This window comes from Jatropha curcas, chromosome 9 (assembly GCF_041381405.1).
Source record: "Jatropha curcas cultivar XTBG-Jc1 chromosome 9, XTBG_Jcur_1.0, whole genome shotgun sequence".
Taxonomy (NCBI): domain Eukaryota; kingdom Viridiplantae; phylum Streptophyta; class Magnoliopsida; order Malpighiales; family Euphorbiaceae; genus Jatropha; species Jatropha curcas.
In genome coordinates, this window is record NC_143159.1 from 1,254,521 (window position 1) to 1,277,453 (window position 22,933).

The 22,933-nt window shown below is 35.0% G+C and overlaps 3 protein-coding genes across 4 annotated transcripts; 1 reads left to right on the plus strand and 2 right to left on the minus strand.

Annotated features, from left to right (window-relative positions):
• Positions 1 to 275: 275 nt before the first annotated feature.
• LOC105635359 (cytokinin riboside 5'-monophosphate phosphoribohydrolase LOG1) lies at positions 276 to 1,996 on the minus strand. The gene is made up of 7 exons (XM_012218430.4): positions 1,721 to 1,996; positions 1,381 to 1,478; positions 1,228 to 1,258; positions 1,036 to 1,135; positions 869 to 939; positions 565 to 708; positions 276 to 458 (listed from the first exon to the last, which is right to left on the minus strand). The coding sequence occupies exons 1-7, from the start codon at positions 1,847 to 1,849 to the stop codon at positions 363 to 365; spliced, it is 669 nt and encodes a 222-aa protein (XP_012073820.1). The 5' UTR covers positions 1,850 to 1,996; the 3' UTR covers positions 276 to 362.
• Positions 1,997 to 7,097: 5,101 nt separating this feature from the next.
• Positions 7,098 to 17,319, minus strand: XRN3 (5'-3' exoribonuclease 3). Of its 2 annotated transcripts, none has more exons than XM_012218432.4 (23): positions 16,814 to 17,319; positions 16,390 to 16,492; positions 16,195 to 16,271; positions 15,314 to 15,505; positions 15,070 to 15,189; positions 14,901 to 14,963; positions 14,483 to 14,632; positions 14,206 to 14,370; positions 13,382 to 13,459; positions 13,180 to 13,266; positions 12,100 to 12,372; positions 11,774 to 11,869; positions 11,151 to 11,246; positions 10,992 to 11,062; positions 10,471 to 10,599; positions 10,311 to 10,387; positions 10,184 to 10,224; positions 9,986 to 10,060; positions 9,687 to 9,844; positions 9,018 to 9,122; positions 8,762 to 8,837; positions 8,410 to 8,489; positions 7,098 to 8,258 (listed from the first exon to the last, which is right to left on the minus strand). In XM_012218432.4, exons 1-23 carry the CDS (start codon positions 17,015 to 17,017, stop codon positions 7,406 to 7,408), a joined length of 3,369 nt encoding a protein of 1,122 aa, XP_012073822.1. In that variant the 5' UTR covers positions 17,018 to 17,319; the 3' UTR covers positions 7,098 to 7,405. The 2 variants fall into 2 exon arrangements, with proteins under 2 accessions (XP_012073822.1, XP_012073821.1); XM_012218431.4 differs by having other exon boundaries at positions 9,018 to 9,134.
• Positions 17,320 to 18,313: 994 nt separating this feature from the next.
• LOC105635362 (Pseudouridine synthase/archaeosine transglycosylase-like family protein) lies at positions 18,314 to 22,418 on the plus strand. Its single transcript, XM_012218433.4, has 5 exons — positions 18,314 to 19,125; positions 19,945 to 20,350; positions 20,499 to 20,759; positions 21,650 to 21,736; positions 21,982 to 22,418. The coding sequence occupies exons 1-5, from the start codon at positions 18,578 to 18,580 to the stop codon at positions 22,117 to 22,119; spliced, it is 1,440 nt and encodes a 479-aa protein (XP_012073823.1). The 5' UTR covers positions 18,314 to 18,577; the 3' UTR covers positions 22,120 to 22,418.
• The last annotated feature ends 515 nt before the right edge of the window (positions 22,419 to 22,933 follow it).

A 22,933-nucleotide genomic window follows, 5' to 3' on the forward strand; every position in this document is an offset into this window, starting at 1 on the left:
TTTTTAATATATATATATACACAATGAAATGATCGGTTGATATCATAAATCAACTCAAGAACAATTTGTGACAACCCATCAATTCAAGATATTACAACAAATATACACAATTAGTAATCACCGACAAGCATTGGACCTGTTTATCCAGTACAAATCACTCTACTTCACAAAATCAGAAAGAAAAATCCAAAACTAAAAAAGTAAAAAAAAAAAAAAATCAATCACAGAATGATCCTCACAGCTGACTAAAATAACTGTGGTGGATAGCTCACATCTAAAGAGAAATTTGTGTATTAGTTTTTAGAATATCGTCTAATCAAGATCATGAAACGTCCATAAATATATATAATTATTTGATCATGTCAACGAGCAATTTCTGACTTTATTGTGTAACCCAATTGCTGTTCCATTTCCCAAGTTAGCTTAGAAGCCACCCCACTGTGCCTGGGTTCATATTCCTGTTCAATAATCAAATAATTGTCTTATATATTTTCATGGTACGTATAATTTAATGAACATGAACGTGGAAATTAAGGTAAGAAAACTAAAAAGTAGTTTTTGTACCTCAAGTTTGGACATGAGTTCTTGGGCAGTTGGGGCAGAAACAATAATGTGGCGGGCAGATGGAGTAATGAAGCCTTCATCGACAGCTTTGTCTATGAATGACAGAAGTGAGTTGTAGTAACCATCCACGTTTAGCAACCCGACCTGATTGGATCAAATCAACTCAGCTTTACTTATTAACTATTTTTAGTAGCTGACAGTAACATTGCTTTTATTTCCTTTTTTTAATTTTTTTAACAACTTATGCTTATCTTTTTCATTAAATTTGCTTATTATTTAATTTAATTTAATTTAATTCAATTACCGGTTTATCGTGGATTCCAAGCTGAGCCCAGGTGATGACCTCCAAGAGTTCTTCCAAGGTTCCATAACCGCCTGTCAGAAGAAGTTTTGTTTATATATAGACAGTTTTCTTGGGACTAAAAAAAATGGATGATAATAATAATTGATGAAGACGTATGAGTAATATACCTGGTAATGCTATAAATGCATCAGCTTGACGAGCCATTTCAGCCTTGCGTTGGTGCATGTCTGACACTGCTCTTACTTCTCCTACAGGCTCTCCTGTTATCTGATACAACAATATTTTAAAAATTATTATAAAGCTTTCTTCTTTTTGGTTTTTTAGGCATGGAATGATGGAATTAAGCAAATTTAAGTTACCTCTCTTGGCATCAGAGTCTTGGGTATCACCCTGAAACCAAAAGAAAAAAAAAAAAAAAAAGGAAATAGAAAAGAAAAAAACAAAATTAGAATGCAACTTAAAACAGAGAGATATATAGGAAGAGAGAAAGGCAAAGACTGAGAGATGTTTACCCCAACACGTGGCGGCCACCATCATAAACAGCTTGTGAAACCAGACCCATCAGGCCAATGCTTCCCCCTCCATAAACCAAGTCAATGTTCCTTTCGACCTGAAATTAATTATTGATATATTTAATTATTTTTTATTACTAAGAGACGTGTTGGAATTGGAAACAATTTGGTAATTGAAACTTTCAATTCCCAAGCAGAACAGAGAGCTGCAATGATCTCTGTTTTTGCTTTACAAAGATTCGAATTTGGAGTTAAGATCAAAATATAAGATTATAAGATGAAAAAGAAGCTTAATTAGAAAAGTTGAAAGGAAGAAGAGAATAATGGAGCAAGAAAATACCAGTTGGTGGCCAAGTTGAATAGCAGCAAGCTGGTAGCTAGGATTCTTGCCAGGGCTGCTACCGCAGAAGACACAGACACGACTGAATCTTGATTTCACGGAAGGTGGTTGTTGTTGTTGATTTTCCATAAGAGGAAAGACTTGAAGCTAATGTGTTTTTACTTCACTTTAGAATTGTATTTTGGTATAATTGAGAGAGAGAGACAGAGAGAGAGAGAGAAAGAAAGTGTATGTTGTGGTGTTTAGTCTATCACTTGGCCAAAAGTATGGGAATGAAAAACAGAGTGATTGGTTCCTTTTTTATATATTAAAATCAATGCGCCCACATTGCACACTCCCACTCTATTTCTCCTTTCCTTGTCAATATTAAAGTACACATTCTTTTCTTTTCTTTTTCTTTTTTTTTTTTTTTTTTAATTCCAGATTTCCCTTCCTATTCTCTATTTCTCTTTTTTTTTTTTTTTCTTTTTGGGTTTTTCTGAATTCTGATTTCCCTTCCAATTCTGATTTCTCTCTTTAGTAATTTTTAATCGTTTAATTAGAGTTTTTTCAAGCATTAAAGACAATAAATATTTCATAATCCGTTTCCTAGTACTCTAAATATTAATATAATCGAACACTTTAAATCGAACACTCTAAACACTAGTGTCAAATATATTAAAAATTATTATCAAACATAGCTTATGTTTTATATATATATATTCAATAAAAGCTAAATTACCCAAATTAATTTTTCTTTTTCAGAAAAAAAAAAACAAGATATTTTAGGGTGCTTACGAAATGGACCTACTAGATGATAATTGTAGTATATAACAGCTGTAACGGTGGTTGCGATTGTCCAGAGGGTGGTCTACACATTTTCACTACAGAACTACTGCTTTCTTTAAGTTCAATCACTCCCATTTTTGTAAATTTTGCTCAATATAATTAGCTGTAACCTTTGAAAGGATTTTACCTTAAACATCGTTTTAGTCTAAGCCGTAAAAAAAAAACAGAGAGAGAGAAAATTAATATAGGAAAATAAAAATCCCACTTGAAATTTATTATTTTGAGATGCAAGTGATTAAGGGAATAAACCAAGCAAGTGGCAGTTGCAAGTTGATGATAATGGTGATCGATCTGAGTTATAAGTTGAAGCAGAAGGAGATGAAGATGGAGTTTAATTGCCAGATATAAGATTAGAGGAGAATGCCTGGAAGATTCTCCACCAAGATGGGTGACTTAGATGGATCATATCAATTTTACATTTTTTTAATATATATATATATATATAACGGGAAATGCATTTGCCTTAATTATAGGTTTAAGGACCTGTAAAAGCTTTTGATGAGGTCAATCTCTCTCTACAAAAAGGAATTTAGATTTTTTTTTTTTATGGAAATATTGTGTACGTGTGCATTTGGAATTGGACCACCTAAGTAAAACCTAACGAACATAAAAAAAAAGAAAAAAAAATGGAACACAACAAGTCGTTCTTTGTCTTTTAACTGTACCTTACAACGAATTAGAAACCAGACAATGGATACCTATTTGGATAACAGGTTCCTAGGCTTTCATTCTCCTCGTATATACCTCCCTCCCACTCCAGAACCAGAATATTCCTCCCTTACCATGCGACTGCTTACACTGGAATATATAATCTTTAACTATAGTATTTTTGATAAAAATAATTAAATAAGTTAAACACCATTAACATTTACTTTTTACTTGTAAAAGTAAATTAATTAATATAATTGGAATTGAACAGGTCTTATCCAATGCAGTGCTTAGAGCTTTCCCATACAGTACTTATCTATCTATCTATCTTGCGTTGGTTGGTCGTTGCCTCGTGTTTCGTTACAGGTCCTACTGTATATTATTTTATTATATAGTTGTAGATTAGCTGTTTGTTTTAAAATAAAAATTAATTTATTTTTTTTCCATTTTCAATTTTCCTTAAACGCATGAATCTGATATCACCTTCTTAGCGACCTGTCTCTGCATATACAACATGTTACTCAACCATATTTTAATGCTCCTTAATCATCGATTCTATTTCTATTCCACTAAAAGTGGGCTTTCAGTCTGTTTGACCGCTAATCTTGTTCTTCTTCTTTTTTAAATTAATTAATTAATCATCTTTTGGTGTTTGATAATGTGGTTTAGAAAATAACACGTCGATCTCAAGCTGAAAGAAGAGGGTTGGTTGATGGATCTTTTGGAAGGTTGAAGAAGAAATAACCTAATCCTCCACTTCTTAGTAAATTTTCTTTTCTCTATAATTATTAGACTTGAATTCTTAGTTTTCTGCTGTGGAAGAATACATATTTCTTAAAGAGATTGAGAGTTGAAACCCAAAATAATTCTTACTATGAAATATTTTTTTATCTATTAAGTGGAGAATATTAGGGTTTAAGATAGAATCATGTTGTACTTGTGTTGGCCCTTTGGTTGAATTTCTTAGAGTTAGACCTAAATGTCAAATCTGCCTTGCCTTCTAGTGAAAAGGAAGTAAGGTGCTTTCATCTACAATTGACATGTCGTTTGCTTTATATTCTTGTCTATCAAGTCACATGGGAAACACATGCATGTTTTCCTCTTCTTACTTTCCCATTGAACTCATTTCTAAGTTTTTTGATAACTTGATGTCGTTCTTACGTATCTTATTAAATTTTTACATATCTTATTAAATTCATTAAAGTTTAACTGACTTTCGAAAAAGTGAAAATTCATAAATTTTTCTTTTTTTTATTATAAACGGTATCTTTTCACCTTATTAAATGGTGGGATAAATATTTCGGATTGAAAAGTAATTATATTAAAAGTTTTCTTTAAAATATCGTTATGACTCAATCATTTAATCATTGAGATGAAATTTAATACACTTTAATCATTAGACTAAACTATCACCAAGCGATGAAATTTTTGTTTTAGAAATTGAAATCATTAAGTCTAAATATGCAACTCCGTATGGATATAAGTATATTATGAGCAGCCATCATTAGTTTCTTAAAGATTAAGCTACAGCAAGTGCAAGTGCAAGTTAATTATGGTGAACACAAATGGCATTGACTAATTAACATTCGTCATTGATGATCTCATCATCATCATCGCAGTTATCCCCAAAGTTATGCCGCTCAATTTTCTTTCCGAACGCCAAACATATCTTCTTTTCTCATTAAAATCATTTTGTTAATTAAAAAAATTAATTTTTTTGATGACTTGAATGGGATTTTAATCCATATTTAATTAAATTTTTGAAACTTTTTTCTCACAAAATTTAATAAAATAGTCTAATTTTAGACCATTAGGATTGTCCATAGGCATCAACATCTTCAACGATCAGTAATTTGGTTCAAATCAAATTTCTTGTAGCTTTTAAAAGACAAATCCTTTCAGACTTGTAAGAAACTATCAGATTCTTGAAGCAGAATCAAGAAATTAAACAAAATCAAGAAACTTTATTCAGTAAAGGCTTCCCACTGCTTGTTGTTTTTTTTTTTTTTTTCTTTTCCATGTCACCTTTGGCATTTTTTATTTGTTTAGTAGTACTTTAATTTGGTTAAATAAAAATTTATGCTGTCAAGTCGGAAAATGGACTAGGTACCTAATCATTCACACGTGTAATTTAATTAATTTATACAATAATATAATATGAACAGAAGAGGACCCAATTGAATAAATTGAACCAACATTCCAAGAATTGACCACCCAAAGTCAGGAATTGTTTCCTCCATTGTTGAAATTAGTAACTGTTATTTATCTTCCTAATACAAATACACAACAGGGGAAGCTTTTTTTTTTTTTATTTTCTTCACATTTTTTGTCGTAAAAATTTGAATTCAAGACTTTTAATTTTTTATAGTGTTATTGAAAATGAAAAAACTAATTAAATGATATTTTTGAAATTTATAATTTTATTCATATATAATAAATAATTGAAAACTATATTCATGCACATAACTAGTGATCAAATTAATTGAATCTCATCATCCATGCTTTATGCTTTGTAGTTTTATTCATTCATAAATTATATGAAACAAAATCTAAACTAAAATAAAATATCCACGTTTCACAAGATATTCTTGAAAATTAAATGCATAATTTAAGCGTATAAATATATATAATAATATAAAATAAGTTTTTGAAAAATGAGATATGGAAAAATTCATGTAAAAATGTGCGTGTATGTAGAAAGAAATCCCACCAGCCGACCAATCTAAGCTGGGAGAGTGTGACTGCGCTGCTTGCACACGTTTGGTTGATTAAATCCAACCTAAATCCTTAAAAATTATGTCTTTTTCCAATTTATTTTTTAATTATTATTTAATTGCGGGACTTTGCTAAATAAAGCAAATAGAAAAATAGTACAGGTACAGACAGCCTTTACCAACCAAGATCAGAATCTTCATTAAAAGCTCGTTTCTAATTCGAAGAAATTTCACATGAGAGTGAGATCCTGACAGCGCATGCACTCGCGGAAGCTCGTTTCTTTTTTTTTTTTTTTTTTTTTGGCCGTTTTGTTTTACACGGAAGGTGCTGTCACTCGTATGTTAAACTTGCCGGCCAACCATGGCCGATCCGGCCACTTTGACTGCTGCCAAATCCTTCTTTAATGGAGGATCTTCATCCCGACCACCAGATCCTTCTTCTTCTAAGTCTTACGCAGCTATGGTGGAAAAAGAACTCTCGTCTGCCACCTTTACAACATAGGCCCCTTCAGGCAGAATCTTAGCTTGAGCCTACCTTCGCACACCTCCGACTTTACGATGCTGCGGTTAGGCATCCTTAGACGAAAGAGTGGTCTTTCAGGATTGGTCGTTGTGTGTCACCACCTCCCACCTATCCTAGGCAAAACAAAAAGGTATATCTGCTATCTGCAGCAATGAAAGCAAGTATCCTATGCCTATGGGATTGGGGTTTAATGGGAGTTCCAGTTAGAGTTTTTGCTAAGGCTAGTTCTATTCCAGGTATTTAAAAAGTACTTATGCCTTATTTTGAATTATGCTTTATCGCCAGGCTTTGCTCTATTTTTTGTTGACCGTTGTTACATGAACCACTACTGCAAAATTTAATTACAGAATAATAAGAGATTAACAGTGCACCACATATTGACAGAAAATGCCTAGTACTATTTTTGGAAAGTGTAGGGGGCCTTAATTGATTCTCATTCTTTTTCATTTTTAAACCTCACAATTTACTTTATACTGACATTTGATGCATACTCTTTTTTTTTTTTTTAAATATTAAGTTAAAACTTTTTACTTTAACAATTTTCAAGAAAAAGAATAAAGAACATTAATGCGTTCAATCGAATATTATTTGTTCAAGTTACAGATTTATTTTTGAAGAATTGAATATATATGATCAATGTTTACTTTCACATAAAACCAGCAGAAAAAGCAGACATCCAAATAAATATATGATTGCAGGAAAGTGGCCCAACAAAGGAACGTCTTTAATACTTTATCCTACTAGTGTCACTGCTCCTATAGAGAGGTATGTTTTAATAAGAATGAATAAGCAATTCACGGTTTATTACGACAATTTGGCCAGTGCCACTCACAACAAGAATACAACGCATTTAAGGGCAAAAATGAAAATTACAGGAAATTAGAATGCCTAAAACCTAATTGCCACAATCAAACACTAAACATGCTATTGTACAGAATTGAAGGTGGATTCGTTTGGTGAGAAATAATCCTATCAGTAACCATACCCAGGAGGTGGTGGCGGCGGCCTCTTATTTGGTCCACCTGGTGGCGTATGACCAGGCCATCCATTCTTATTGCTAGTTGGTTGTTGGTAAAACCTACTAGCTCCACCTGGGGGTGGGTACATCGGCCTCCTATTTGCTCCATCATGAGATGGCCTAGGCCCCCTGTTCAGCCCACCGGCACCATGTGGTGGGGCTGTCTTTCCTCTCGAGTCCAACGCAGAATATCTATTACCTCTTTGTTGATGGTGATCGTACCCTACGGGGACATTCTGGTTGGACAGTGGAGGGAACCCACCACTCCAATGTTGATGAGTACCGGCTCCAGGTGATTGATGTTTCTGGTAACCATCATAACCACCTTGATAACCATAGGTGGGGGGCCCAGATGATGCCTGTGGGATGGAACCAGGCAGGTACTGTGGTCCACCATTCTGATCAAACTCTGGGGTATGGTACGCCTGATGCCTTGAATGCTGACCATTTGATCGGTTCTCTCTTTCATATCGATTACGAGACCCATTATGATGTGGGATGGCAGTTGATGATGCATAAGGTCGATCATAGCCTTGGTTATAGTGAGAGGGATTTGAAGATCTATGGTGACCAGAATTAGAATAATCTGTTCTAGGTTGTGCAATTCTCTGTCTTCCTGGATCATGCAACCCATTTAAATAGGAAGAGTGCGGTGGGACATGGGGAGCTGCGGCATAAGGTGATGTTTGGATATGCAAATGATTGGCATACCCATTGTGATCTACCTTCAATTGTAAACTATTCATAACAAGACGATGAGATACCTCACCAAGCTGACGTCCAGATATAGTTCCAGGGGGGTTATGCCTGAAAATAAGAGGCACATAAGCCAAATTCTCAAAATCAATCACATAACATACTCAACGTGTAGCACAAAACAAGCAAACATATAAGAGGAAAATAGAGTAAACAATTATGAATTGGCCTTTTCTTCCAGTAGAGATCGAAGTTAATATACCTTTGGCTTTCCCAAGGCCTCCTTCCAGAATCTTCATGCCACAAAACTGGATCTGGTTTCAGATCCCCCGAATTTACCATCTAAAGGAAAAGTAATAACGTTTGCTTTAATACAGTAAACTATGTCAGATCTGCAAAGCTATCTGAATGCAATACAGTAACGATCAAACTCAATAAGCCCAATCAGTTAAACATATGAATCTTGAAGACTTGAGCTTTCCAATTTATGTTTAAGATGCAACAAAAAATGGTAAAAATGTACCACTTTGCATGCACAGGAAACAAGTTGAAAACCAGATAATGCAAATCCAAGCGCAGACTCGTTAGGATTTGGCCTCACTACTAATACATACCTTCTTAGGGAATATAACCCCCGCTGGTGGTCGAGTTATGTGTTTATGTGGATCAGGAAGTCTGTATACAGCACATCTGAAGAGAAAAGAATAAAATAATTTAAAAATTAATAAAAAAAAACATCTTAGGTACTTGATTGATCACTTCCAAGAGCTCCACAAATCATAGTAGATCAAATATGCAATACAAATTTAACTTATATGAATAAATCTATGATATATAATAGATAAACAAAATCAATGTTTTGGAGCTTACATGACTTCATTGTCCAAAATGTCTTCCATGCCTACAACTGGAGACCTGAATATAGGAGGTTGAGTATCTCCAGAGCAAGGGGATATATAACCATTCATCCCATCACTGCATGTAGCCCTAAATAAAATCAGAAAATAGTCCAAATAAACTTTGAGCGGAAATAGTCCACATTAGTCCAATATTGAAGATTTCAGCGAGAACAGTAATGTGACAGACAAAATTAAAACGCTCGATTACGTTATGAATTTGTCTGTCATGCCTGTCTGCCTGCACAATCTATGACACAACAGAAACCAAAGCCACAAGTATTACCTCACATTATACAAGTATAAAATAGTATCTCAACATTAACAAGGCACGGAATTTTCACGTGAACATCAGGACTCAGGAGCATGAAACAACTTCAGGCATCTCAAGCAAAAATCTTTTGATTGGCCTTATTCAAAAAATTAACACTAAAAAGTTATCTAATGGAAATACTAGTCCATTAGAGAGTATTTAACAATGATTGAATTCGAATACAAGGGATATAATTAAGTACGTTGATTTCACGAAAGATTATAAGCAACCAACTAAAAGTTATCTGCTGAAGATGGAACTATTTGAAGCCTAGAATCTCGTAAATTTCAAAGCTCACATTGAACAGAATTAACAGTTGCAAATACAAACCTCAATTCAGGATTAATACGTTCTTTGACTTCAACTCGTTCTTTGTCCGTCAATTGTTTACAGTGATTATCAAGTAAATAAATACTCTCAGCAAGAGAATGGGATGATAACACAAAAAGCATGTCAAACATCACACTGTTTCTCCTTGCTTCCTCCTCCTACAGACATTGTCACATTCAGATCACATCAGGACAGACCCACGACAATGCTCCCTCATACCCAGAGAGAGAGCATCGTAAGAAGAAATGAAGAATGGATGAGAACAAAGGTCACAGGATGACTTGATTCAAGAACCATACCGTTAATGTATGCTCAATCTTTTTAACCTCTGCAAGTAGGCGAGCTTCATCAATGAAGGGCAGCTTTGCAATACCCTAAGGAGGAAAAAAAAAATTAGAATAGAGAGTGCCAACAAAACCCACTTGAATAAGAAATCACCTCCGACACAATAGCTTATCTACAAGGATAAATGCAATCAGACTATAAAATAAACTCACCTGCCAAGCATACCGCTTCCCATTCATGTCCACTTCAAAATCTGAGATAATAAAGTCCAAGACAGTAACTTATTATACAACAGACATAATGATGTATCAAGCATTCTTGTCTAGAAAAAAAGCATACCAGTGGGGTAAAAATCAATAATGGGTGAATTGGGATCAGTCATCAATTTTCTATAATTCACAGGAAGAGCATGGGAACTGCAAATTAAAGGAAAAAAAAAAAAATTAGTTTCTGCCTTGATGGGACAATCACATACAAGGGAAGGAAATAGCTATGGTACCTTGCAGCAGGAAAAACTCCCAAAAGCTGATTGAATGGTTTGAATGGAGAACCTAGTTCAAACTCAATATTCATCTGATCTAGATTTTTGAGATCAGAAGCAAAGGGTGCATAATGATAGGGATAAAACCTGAAACAAAGAATAAATAATGATCCACACGCATATACATTATCTATAACACCACAAAATACAACTTCACATGAGTTGGAGGCCTTTTCATCTGTTTGATAGTATGGAAGGGTGAAGTATGCAGTAATCTTGTGACTATAATGTAAATAAAAGAATTCGTGGGAAACAGTAAAAATTTTGTATCATCCTTCAAGTGTTCAAGATGGAAATAAAAGCACCATATCACATTTCCTACGGCCATAACTTTCAGCAAAACAGTCTTCATAATTCTAAAATTTACTTTTAATCTTGGTTCATCATCAATTTGCAAAAAGGAAGTAGCAACAGCATCACAAGAACAGAAGAAAAGGGAGGTCTCAACTGTAGAGAAGCCAAGAAAGTCTAAAACTCACCACTGCCAGGAACAAACTCCTTCATAGTAATAGTGCATGACCCAACATAGCCCTTCAGTGTACCTCAAGGCCTAGATAATGGATGACCAAACAATATTAAATACTTTGAGGACATTAAATACATCCAAAACCAAAAATAGAAGAGATGATTTGACTTACAACATCCCTTCTTATGTCTTCAAGCTCCTCCAAGGTTTTAACATAAAACTTTTCTTCATAATACCTTTCCTTCCATCCTGGTTCTCCTAATTTAACCTGATAAAAAAACAAGAGCATAAGCATCCCAGATACTGAACACAGCCCAAAAGGGAGTAGATAATAGCACTTGACAGACTGACACTCGTTCACTTGAACATTTGAAAGGTGCCATAACAGGTGCCATGAAATTATTAAAGCACAGCCACAATATTACCCATTCCTATCTGATTTTCAATCTCATATAATGCATATAACAAATAGTATAAAACATGATACCAACTGCTAATCGTAAAAATCACTGATATCAGAAATCCATACACCAACACACAGCAAAAGAACCAAGAAAACAAAAGCAAGCATTGCAGGTCATTTAATCCATCACAATATAAGCACATATTGAATTTCATATTTCATAGAAATGAGAAAAGATTGATATAGAAGAAAAGGACCAAGTGTATAAAATTTTGAAACTGAGTTTTCTCCTGACTAATGCTTATCTCGCACTGAAAATTTCAATTACAGGGAAGCACAAGTTATGGATTTCATGCGGAACATAAATAACACACTTAATAGCGAATCTGAACCTTGTCTTCTTCTGGATTTTTTGAGTTAAAAACATCAGACTTCTCACGAAGTCTCTCCTTAAGCTTCGTTTTCAATTCTTCTTTGTTTTCATGTGCCTGGAAACAAGGGGAAAATAGCATCAACTTGATAAATGATCATGGTAGAAAGCAAAACTTGGCCAGTTTGCACGTATAAAACAGTAAACAGTTTGAAAAATGAACTCTTAACTCCTCGCCAGCAAGGCTCATACCAAATCAGAGGCTAGCCCATAGAATATGAGTCCTTAGTATTCGCTGGAGGAGTCAGAATTAAATTAAAGTGCCTCTCCTGAAGCAGGAAAACATACTTCTATTTCCAGACTATTCTCTGCTTCAACAATGGCAGCACCAACACTAGCTGATGAAGATGTACGTGCAACTTTTTTGGCCCAAACAAAAGATCCTTTGCCATCAGATGAGCTCTCCAGGCTGTGCTGAAAGGGTGAAGGTGAAGGAGCTGAAGCAAGACGAGAACCATGAAATCGAGCAACAGGAACCAAGGACTCAGGTTTAAATTGAGGCTCTGCATCATCTCCCCTTCTGGCCTGTGCCTTTTCCCGCTTGATTCTTTCTGACTGCCGCTGCAATGTACAAACAGACTAAAATAATAAATAATGACAACCTACACAAAAATGTCAAGCACAGGTCTATTCCAGAAAATTATTTTAGTTCAAGGGTGTTGATTTCAAAGATTAAACCTTCCTGCTTAAAATAAATATTTTTAGCACATAAAGAAAACACTATGGCTTCCCCCCTGTTTCTTTTGCCTAGACAAATGCATGGATACACTCAGAATCTGAATATATTTATCATGCTTCATGCAGTCTGAGCTGTCCATTTTGTGTGTGGTGTGTGTGTGTTGGTGCAGATTGGTCAACTACTGTTCTCCAAACCTTGAAAAGTACTAATATTCTCCCAAAAATGCAGCAGCATCCTACCACTGATAGACAAAGTTTAGCAAAAGAGTTTGGATATATGTTCCCAGATATCATCCCCCCAGGAATAGAAATCAAATGGCATATAGCATATTAAGTGTTGTTTATTTCTTTTATCTGTCTCCCTCTCCTTGTTCAAATAGATCACTTATACAAAGAACTGCCAAGAGCACAACTACTTCACATGTGAACATCTTTTTAATTCATTGCATCTCCAGCAACGCAGAGCAGTCCATTTATTATATCAGAAAAATTTATCGTGCACTATAGACTTGCTGCATCTAGAAATATATATTATGAACAATGAACAATTGGCACCAAAAGAGAGTACTGAAAAACTTGGAATATCTTGATCAAACATCCCATAAATAGAAGTATTCATGTAGTTTATAGAATCCTACTAGTGGTGTGAAGTGAAGATTCAACTTGTGAAAGACAAGAAAAAACTTTAACCTGGTGCAAGCGTGCTCTTTTCTGGAATATTTTATCTTCATAGGATCCCACTGCTTGAATAAAATGCTCGACATTGCTCAAATTTGGCTGAGAAAAAGAACAGAAAATTAAAAAATCATTTCAACGGTCTTCCAAAAATCCATAACAGTTTAGCAGCAAAACCACTATAAGCAGCTAGTAAAAAATATAAAGACATACATACCTTGCTTGCATCTGTCAGATACCCACCCATTGTACTAAACTCCTTCTTGTATACTGCAATTAGCAAGTTGATTGCACCCTGGAAAAGAAATTGAGCACAGAAAAAAAGGTCACATCAACCTACGTGTTATTTCCATATGACAAAAAAACAAGCTATAGTCTAATAAATTTACTTAAGGCAATTGCCTACCAAGCAGCAACTCAAATAATTAGAGTGCAGCATGGCAAAATCATATAGTGCCCAGCTTAGAATACATAATTGAACATTAGGTTAAATGTCCTAAATTCGATTGCATTAGTAGGACATAAGATAATATGACCACATCAGTACTTCACCAACATCGACTTTCACTATTCTCAATTAATCCCACTTGTTCACAGAACAAAGTCTCCAGTTGAGTTCAACGACCCACAATCAAATCCTATCAAAAGCATAGGTTTTCATGTGCAAAACTATCAAAGTTTAATGCCAGAATCCAATATTATTCTTTCTTCAGATGTACATTTCATTTCCTATATAGCCCGAAACAACAAGGATACAAAATTCAAATTCACATCAAGTATAAACAAATAATGTAGTCGACATGCGTTTAGAACACTAGCAAAATTCTGCGTAACTTCTAATATTCATCTTTACACCTTAAAAATCTAAAGGCCTCATTGGAACTGTTGAATATCACTTTGCAAAATACCAAAAAGATTATATTAAAACATTTAACTCTCTAAAGGTTCTTCACAATTCTCCTTCAGTATATTCAATCAGTGTAATAACATTCTCACATTTCTATTTTATTATTCAAAAAAAAAAGTGAAATATTTACAAACCTCGCGAATCTCCAAAGTGGGCATATGTGGCAAAAAATCATTGCCAACAAAGAAACACATGAATATAAAATCATCCACAACCCGTTCAAAATCGATATCAAATGGAGGGTTAGGAATTCTCATTTCAAATTCCAGATACTCTCTAAGAGTCCAAATATTGAGAAACTGCATCAAGAGAAAAAGAACCAAATGGATCAAATGATTAAATATGCAGTCATTGCATCTGTGCAAGATATCTACATGAATGACTCCCATATCGATTTAGAACATAACCCACCTGGTATGGCTTTTTTACTGCAACAGCCTCTCCACCTTTCTCATCAAATTCCCCTGCCTTCCTCTTAGCCTTTCCTTCACAGCCTGCAGCCAAATGACCCATCTGACCACACAGGAAGCATTTGTCCTGTTGTCCAGGTGTGAAAACAACCTGAAAAACACCATGAAAATAAAACAAAAATGTTTCAGAGAAAATTTTGAACATTCTGCAGGTGCCAGAACCAGTATCAACAAAGGGACTCATGCCATCTATTTCATTTCAAACATGACCATGCAAAAGTAAACTATTTCAATCAATTGAAGTAAGATGCATTCCGTTCTCTGTTACTTTATAATAATTAGTAGTAATAACTATAATGATAAAAACAAAAGAAAAGGCATAATTTGTTGAAAGTTAAATGACTTTTAGAATGGCAAACCTCTCGAAGAATTGAAAAATGAACCTCGTGGGTAGCTAAGGCTAACATAATCAGATCTGCGTCCTATCAAGGGCATCCATAAACAGAACAAACCAAAAGCTCAGATGGTTAGTGCCAGGAAAAAGCAAATGCAAAACTAAGTAGAGTGAAGATGAAGGAAGAGTTATACCAGACCATACAGGCAATGGCGTGTATTTGGATTGTAACCAGGAAGATTTCTCTGGAGACGGATATAAGACATAATCTTGTGTTCCCCTTCGCCAGGAACATTTGCATCAGAAAGGATAACCTTCACAAAATACAGATGCAGCAATGGCTCAAAACACTTTTTTCAATTGTCAACCAGTATAATCGCAGGAAAAAACAACCATCATCAAAGGAAAAACTAATAAGGACCATGAAATTAGCAATACCTTTATTTTTTTCCATCCAGGATCATAATTTAGCCTAAGATGAATGTAGTACTGCAGAGCAATTGAAAGAACAGCCATAAACTCAGTTCCAGGAGTGATAACATTGGAATCAAAAGTTTGTGATTCCTCCTTAGGTGGTAGCTTTCTACCCTCGCTCTCAAACTCTTGTCTTAGCCTCTCTTCTTCAGCTGCCTACAAATGGAATCTTTATAAATCAGTAACCATAATGCAATTTTATCTCCAATCATAAAGCTTTTTTTTTTCCTTCTTCTTTAGAATCATTAGAAATGAGACAATAACAAGATCTGGAATTTAAAGCATCCTGAAGAGGTGACCTAAGATATATAATGTCATTAGCAAAATATATGAAAAACAACTAGTTACTTTTTTTTTTTCTTTTCGACTACCATAGATTTATAAATTTTGTTGATGGCGAAACAGAACATCTCTCCACAGAATGAACTCGACCATAAAGTATCCGGGCTTTAAAAGACCAATGCAGTAAATGTGAAGCAACTAACTAACAAAGACAATGCATTATAACAGGAAGCTTGATGTTTTTCCCATTTGATCACAAGCTAACCTTAAAATCTACCTTTTATTCAAAAGAGGAATAACATAACAAATTGCAAATATTCCATTAAATTTTTTATGTTTCCTTCTCGAATTTGTTTTACATCTCTATAAAAAATTACAGGCAGTAAGAAGCTAGAGTTGGCACATACATCACTGCGTTTTGAATATTGATGAGCATAAAACAGGAAACCAACGAGTAATTTTACAAAACACAATCTCAGGTATTGATTGACTAACAAATTAAGAATTGACCCTGCCCGTGCCTACACATAGAGTACCAACTTATTATTCACAAATGCACATACCGCATCTGCTGCATCTTTAGCTGCTCTAAAACGCCTAGATCGTTGCTGATTCATTTTAGCACGAGGAGCAACACCATCTACCAGATATTTTCAGATGATTAGTATCACATACAATCATAACAAGATATGAAAGGCAATTTAGGCATTTACACATGCTTTCAGCATGAAATAATTATCGGAAAAACAAATACTTACCAATTGCCATGTATAGCAACTTTCTAGGTCTCACCATAACAAACAGTCTATCGATGTAGTCAAACATGCACTGGAATACCTCGTCAAAAGATGTAGGGGAAGGCTGCAAAGGATAAACCGCGTCAGTTAAAGCAGATTACCTAAAGCATCATTATCACAGAAACAAAATAAAAAATGCACAATCGCAGAGATTGTGATCTATATCAGAAACCATGCCAAACTGTTGCATCCTTTAAAAATATCCTAGCATGAACAGGCAATTGAACGGCAGTCTCTCTAGCAAAATCCAGCAAACTAGAGAGCTAAACAAATAACACATGTTCAATTTACTATTTGCGAGACAATTATTCAACGTAGAAACTACTGAAATTGACAAAATTAATAGCAGAACAAGCTAACACAAAAAAATCAAAATAAATCATACTCTGTCTTCGGGGTGGAAGCAAGGGTGAATAATCCCGTTCATGTCGAGATATAAATTATCATATTCGATGCTGTTAGGATTAGGTCTACTCGTATCCACTGGTATGTTAACTCCATCGATAACCACTGATTCTTCCTCGATTACATCCACCACAACTAACGGATACTTCTCGGCTAACCACCGATAGAAAGCCGGAACACCCATTGCCAGTCACTCGAGCTCGCAGCTTCGCGGATCTATCTATCTCGCCAAATAAATCGACAGCATACAAATCCTGCCTTAACCAGAAAAAGCACAAAAACAGAAAAAGGGAAGGAAAAGGAAACGGATTACAGAATTACGTGTCTGCTTATATTGCGTTTAGATATTGCGTTTCGAGACAACGAATTAGGGCATGCCATAAATTTTTTGGACATCTATGCCCCTGGTTGATTGGACAAAGCGGGTTGGGAAGAAAGACGTTGTCAGAAATCGGCGGGTGTATTGATGTCCTTACAGAGGCTGAGAGTCAGCGAGTCGGTACGAGTGTAAAAGTACTTGATTCGCGAGAGCATGTGTAATTTCATTTGGAAATTGGAATATTCTATTTCAAACCAAAATTTTATTTTGAATATAATTTTGGAATATAAAGTTTAGAATGTAATGTTTTTTTTATCAGTAAAAAATTTTTTTTAATAATATTATTAATGTTCACAAAAAATTTAACACAATCAAATATTTAAATTCGGATTATTAAGCATCTTATATGCATAACTCTCATTGAAGTAAAAAAAGAATTATTAAGCATCCTAAATGCATACCTCTCATTAAAGTAAAAAAAAAAAAAAAAGAAATATAAGTAATGAACTAGTGATGATATTATGTATTATAGCACGATAAATATAAAATTAAATCAATCATACGTGGTTTAATTGAAGATTTTGAATTTAAATTATCTCCATAGAAAGAGTTTTCATCAGTTTGAAAAATCAATGAGATGGTACTTTTACTATGTAGTATGTAATGGTAATCTAAATAAAAATGATATTTAAAAACACAAATGGATTTAAAAATAAATAAATAAATTACTATATTTTCATATTTTTTAAAATATTTTGGAATACATCATTTTTCATGATTGTTTTAATTGATGGAAGGTGGGATATATAAAATTCACAAAGTTCATGAAATTTGGATTTTATAAATTATAGAATTTCATATTCAATTATTTGTTTTGATAGTAGAACCCTTGGATTTAAATTCAAGGGTCTCTAATTTCACTATAAGTGAGTATTTTACAATTGTGAATGCTACAAAACTAGATATATGATAAATACATAAAATTTCAATTAATTGGAAAAAAAAAAGCATATTACAATATACAATTAGAATCATAACTCAAATAAGTGCAAAATTTCCACCAAACAAAGCCTCAAAGCTACATGCCGTTTAAACTCTGAAGTCCCAAACGATACGACGTGCACTGTGTTCAAGCAAGAGCGAAAAGGTCAAGCCTGAACCGCTGGGCAAAAATAGCTTTCAGTTCGATTTGGCCCATTTCTTCTCAAGAATTTGGTCCCCAGCAAAAATGCAGACTGGCAGCCAACTTCCGTCCACAAGCTGGAAAGGGTAAAGCAAACGTGTGGATCTCTCTGCTCTTCCTTCAACGCTTACCAAAATGTATTACATTTGCCCAATCTTAGACTTTCCCAGTTTAAACGGATCTCTTCATATCACTCGCAACAGCACAAGCCGCTCCAGAGATTTTAGCACAGGACCATCATCATGTCTTTAACAATCAGACTACACATCACTCTCCACAGTACCTTCAATCTCCACACCAATAGCAAAACCAAATTCACTAGTTACTCCACCAGAATTAAACCCAAACCCATTTACCACACTAACCCATTGATTCATTTCGTATATAACAAACCCAAAATGCTAAATTCTTCTAACCCTGTTTCAGTTAAGAGCTCGCTTATCGATCCTGATGGTGGGGTCCTGGTGGATCTGGTGGTGCCAGAGAGCCAGAGAGGAGCGAAAGTTTTAGAGGCCGAGTCAATGCCTAAGGTGAAGCTGAATAAGGTTGATGTGGAGTGGGTGCATGTAATTAGCGAGGGATGGGCTAGTCCTTTGACAGGGTTTATGAGAGAAAATGAGTACCTGCAGAGTCTGCATTTTAATTCTTTGAGACTGGCGGATGGGACTGTGGTTAACATGTCGCTTCCAATTGTTTTGGCGATTGATGATGAGACAAAGGAGAGCATTGGGTCGTCGAAAAATGTTGGATTGGTTGCTCCTGATGGAGGTCTAATTGGCATTCTGAGAAGGTTGATAATCACTTGATCTCTGTCTTCTATTTTTATATGGGAGCTCTGTTATTTTATTTTAAAGTATGCAATAGAATATAAGCAATTCATATCAACTTGCAATTTTATAATTGCCTCATCGCATGTGGAAGGGTCATTTAGCAATCTTATCTGTTTGTATTACTTAAAAACATGTCTATGCACAAGTCAAATGCAAATTTGTGATTTTGGCTGCATTTGGGAATAACGACACTAATTTCCCCAATACGAAACGGAACTTCTATGCAACTGGAATTCGCTTCATTAAGAATACTGTGTTAGTTGGTTTAGGCATAAGTTACTTGGCAGTTCGATACATATTTTATGTATATCGAACTCTGGATAGCTAACCACTTCCTCTTCTTAGGTTTTGAAAAAGCACATGCTGCAAATATCCTAGTTACTTGAGATTTAACAAAGGAGGATGCGTTTTTACAAAAGTTTATTGAAATACAAAATTGGTTTCAGCTCTTTTGATAACACGGATTTTTAATGGGACCAAAGTTTTAGAAGAGGTTGCCAGCCTGTCACACTGTGGGGAAACTGACTCTGGTTAGCATGACATTACTTGAGAATTGATGGATCCTAGCAGAAACCATTCATGTTATTTTCTAGATATTGGCCTCCACATAACTACATAATGATTTTGTTTCACGGAATTAGTTGCATTTCCTTGTATAGTTTTCATTATTGTTACTTTTCTAAAACTATAACCGGAATACTAGTTTATGTACCTTGTCAACGAAATACATGAATCTCTTTTTCAGCCAAAGTACATGACTTAAATTTCTTTTGTTGCAGCATTGAGATATACAAGCATAACAAAGAGGAAAGAATAGCAAGAACGTGGGGTACAACTGCACCAGGATTGCCGTATGTTGAGGAGTACATCACACCAGCTGGTAATTGGCTCATAGGTGGAGATTTGGAAGTATTAAAGCCTATCAAATATAATGATGGGCTTGATCATTATAGGCTCTCTCCCAAACAACTTCGGCAGGAATTTGATAGGCGTCAAGCTGATGCAGTTTTTGCTTTTCAATTGAGGAACCCTGTACATAATGGGCATGCCTTATTGATGAATGATACACGAAGGAGACTTTTGGAAATGGGTTACAAGAATCCAATTTTACTTCTTCATCCTTTGGGAGGTTTCACAAAGGCTGATGATGTGCCTTTGGATGTTCGGATGGAACAGCATAGCAAGGTTATTTCTTCAATTTCTTCTATCTATCTTTTGGTAACAAAGGGCTGATGGACTGTGTTGTCAATATATATGGTATCCTTTTAATTTTCTTCCTTTAAATTAGTCTATTTTGCACAGAACGAGTGCTTACAGATTTGCTTTCAAGCAGGTGCTCGAAGATGGTGTTCTTGACCCTAATACTACCATTGTCGCTATATTCCCTTCACCTATGCATTATGCTGGTCCAACTGAAGTACAGTGGCATGCCAAGGGACGGATAAATGCAGGTGCTAATTTTTATATTGTAGGTCGTGATCCTGCTGGTATGGGTCACCCAACAGAGAAGAGAGATTTATATGATCCTGATCATGGAAAGAAGGTTCTGAGCATGGCTCCTGGGTTGGAGAAGTTAAATATTTTGCCGTTTAGGGTAGGTATTATTAGTTTCTTGCTCAACTGTTGAAACTCTTTTCCTCTCCTGTTCTCTTTTTTACACTTTAATTATTTTACAAAGGTTGGCAATTTCAAATTAGCACTAACAAGTTATCTTATTATAGTGCATTAGCTACTCTACATCTTATACAACCTGGTACAAACACCAGCAAACATCGTTGTATTTTCATAGTCAGTTGTGACTTTAGCAATTCCAGAATTTTTGAAATTACCATTCTAGAGACGGTTAACATTTGTTTTTAAACAAGATAAATGGTGTTTCTGGATGTATATTCCTTAGCAACGAATAGCCTTGCCCTTGAATAGTTGTTGGTCCTTACGTGATATATAGGTACGTATAAGGCAATAACTCCTCTCAAGACCAATAAGAGTGGGAATTTGTTTAAGTGCCCATGTTTGTTGCTTGTATCAGTATTGAAAGAATGAACAGAATATTGCAGACCCCATACAGAAAACTATTGTCAAGCTTGGTTAAAAAATTCTATATTTGATAATTTGGACTAGGTGGAAGAGGGTTAGAATTCAAACATTTTGAGATGATGGAAAAGTTTCCTAAACAATGTGAAGCGAGTAGATGCTCCTACAAGATGAGGCTGAATGCTAGGGCTGGTATTCGATATGCCCCATCCTTACAATTCTTCTTCTGCTTTGATATGTTTGTTCACATTCACCTCAGTTAGGTAGTCCTTACATCTTTGCTCTGGCTTTTGATGTTTTAAATATAGTGTTTATGCAATTCTCCTTTTAGTGTTAATCTCAGTTTTCTTTTCCTATTAAGTTTACTGTCTTTTTCTTGCTGCATCTTCACTCTAACAGTTTACCCTGCAAATAAATCATGGAGTAAATTTTCTTTGCTGTCTTGTGCAGGTGGCAGCATATGACACTGCAGCAAAGAAGATGGCATTTTTTGATCCATCTCGCGCTCAGGATTTCCTCTTCATCTCTGGAACTAAGGTATGAGTTAAGGTCCATGGATCTGACAGTAGTCATTAAGGCAATGACATTTTCACCTTTTTTATTACTCACATGATTTCGTAGGGACAGTGTCGAAATATTGATGTTCCCTCTTATTTACTCTCCTAATTTATGATGATTGAGATTGTGAATGTCGAAGTTTTCATATCTGATTTTGTAATATGACATTCATCATGTATAAACTTCCCTTCTCCTAACTTGATTTGCTCATGGTTTTCTTGCAGATGCGAACTTATGCAAGAAATGGTGATCATCCTCCTGATGGATTCATGTGTCCTGGCGGTTGGGAAGTCCTTGTGAAATATTATGAAAGCTTGCAGGTAGAAGAGGCATCACAGCAGTCAACCATTTTATCCGCTTAGATATGTGATTTATGATGCAAATTTCATGTGAATTAGTTCAAACAAGAGGAGAAGTATTCAGTAACATACCATCTGAATTAGTTGTTGCAGCCAGCAAATTGATGGAGTTTTTCTCATTGACTCTTGGCAGTAAGGTATCATTCTTTTTTGTTTTTCAAAACCAAGGTTGTGCTGTGCCTTGTATGGATGTAAAATATTGATAACTTGTTATTCGTTTTAAAGACAATTGCTTGTGTGCGCTCAAAGCATTTAGGATTTGTGGCGCTAAATAGAGTGGTTTCAACAGGAACCTTTGTATATTATTTTTGCTTAACCTTAAATGTAGTTGCCTGGGCCTGGCCCGCAAATGTGCCCAAGCTATTGTGCGTTTTTAATCAAAAAATTAAGGAACCCCACAGAGGCAGAATAAATAGATGATTATTCACCAATCACCACCATGAATCTGGAAGATGGATAAGGTTGAATATGTGATCTGAAAAACAGAGTGACAGTTTATGGCTGTTTCTTTTACTTGCGGATTGGGCTTAAATATACACTACCGAGTTAGAATTATCTTACAGATGCCAATTCGGGTTGAGTTTTAAAAGGTAAGGGGCTTTGACTTGTAGGTTTCAGAAACATTGCAATATGGTGGATTGCTTCTTGCCGGGTACTACTACTTTTCCTTCTTCTGCTATTGCCACTGCTACGTTCAGTTCAAGTTCCAAAAGTCGATTGCCATGTCAAAGTTATCAGCTAAGATCCATAGGCCATATCAACTATTATTGGATAAGTCAACAATGATGTGAGCTCTGTTTTTTTATTATGAACACCA

Coding starts and splice junctions, on each gene's coding strand:
- LOC105635359 (XM_012218430.4), bottom strand. CDS start 1,849: ATGGAAAATCAACAACAACAACCACCTTCCGTGAAATCAAGATTCAGT. Junction 1,136..1,227: donor AGACTCTGATGCCAAGAGAG/GTAACTTAAATT, acceptor TTGTTGTATCAG/ATAACAGGAGAGCCTGTAGG. Junction 940..1,035: donor TGCATTTATAGCATTACCAG/GTATATTACTCA, acceptor TTCTTCTGACAG/GCGGTTATGGAACCTTGGAA.
- XRN3 (XM_012218431.4), bottom strand. CDS start 17,017: ATGGGTGTTCCGGCTTTCTATCGGTGGTTAGCCGAGAAGTATCCGTTA. Junction 16,493..16,813: donor GCTTCCACCCCGAAGACAGA/GTATGATTTATT, acceptor TATCCTTTGCAG/CCTTCCCCTACATCTTTTGA. Junction 10,388..10,470: donor GGAGTTTTTCCTGCTGCAAG/GTACCATAGCTA, acceptor TTTAATTTGCAG/TTCCCATGCTCTTCCTGTGA.
- LOC105635362 (XM_012218433.4), top strand. CDS start 18,578: ATGTCTTTAACAATCAGACTACACATCACTCTCCACAGTACCTTCAAT. Junction 20,351..20,498: donor GGATGGAACAGCATAGCAAG/GTTATTTCTTCA, acceptor GCTTTCAAGCAG/GTGCTCGAAGATGGTGTTCT. Junction 21,737..21,981: donor TCTTCATCTCTGGAACTAAG/GTATGAGTTAAG, acceptor GTTTTCTTGCAG/ATGCGAACTTATGCAAGAAA.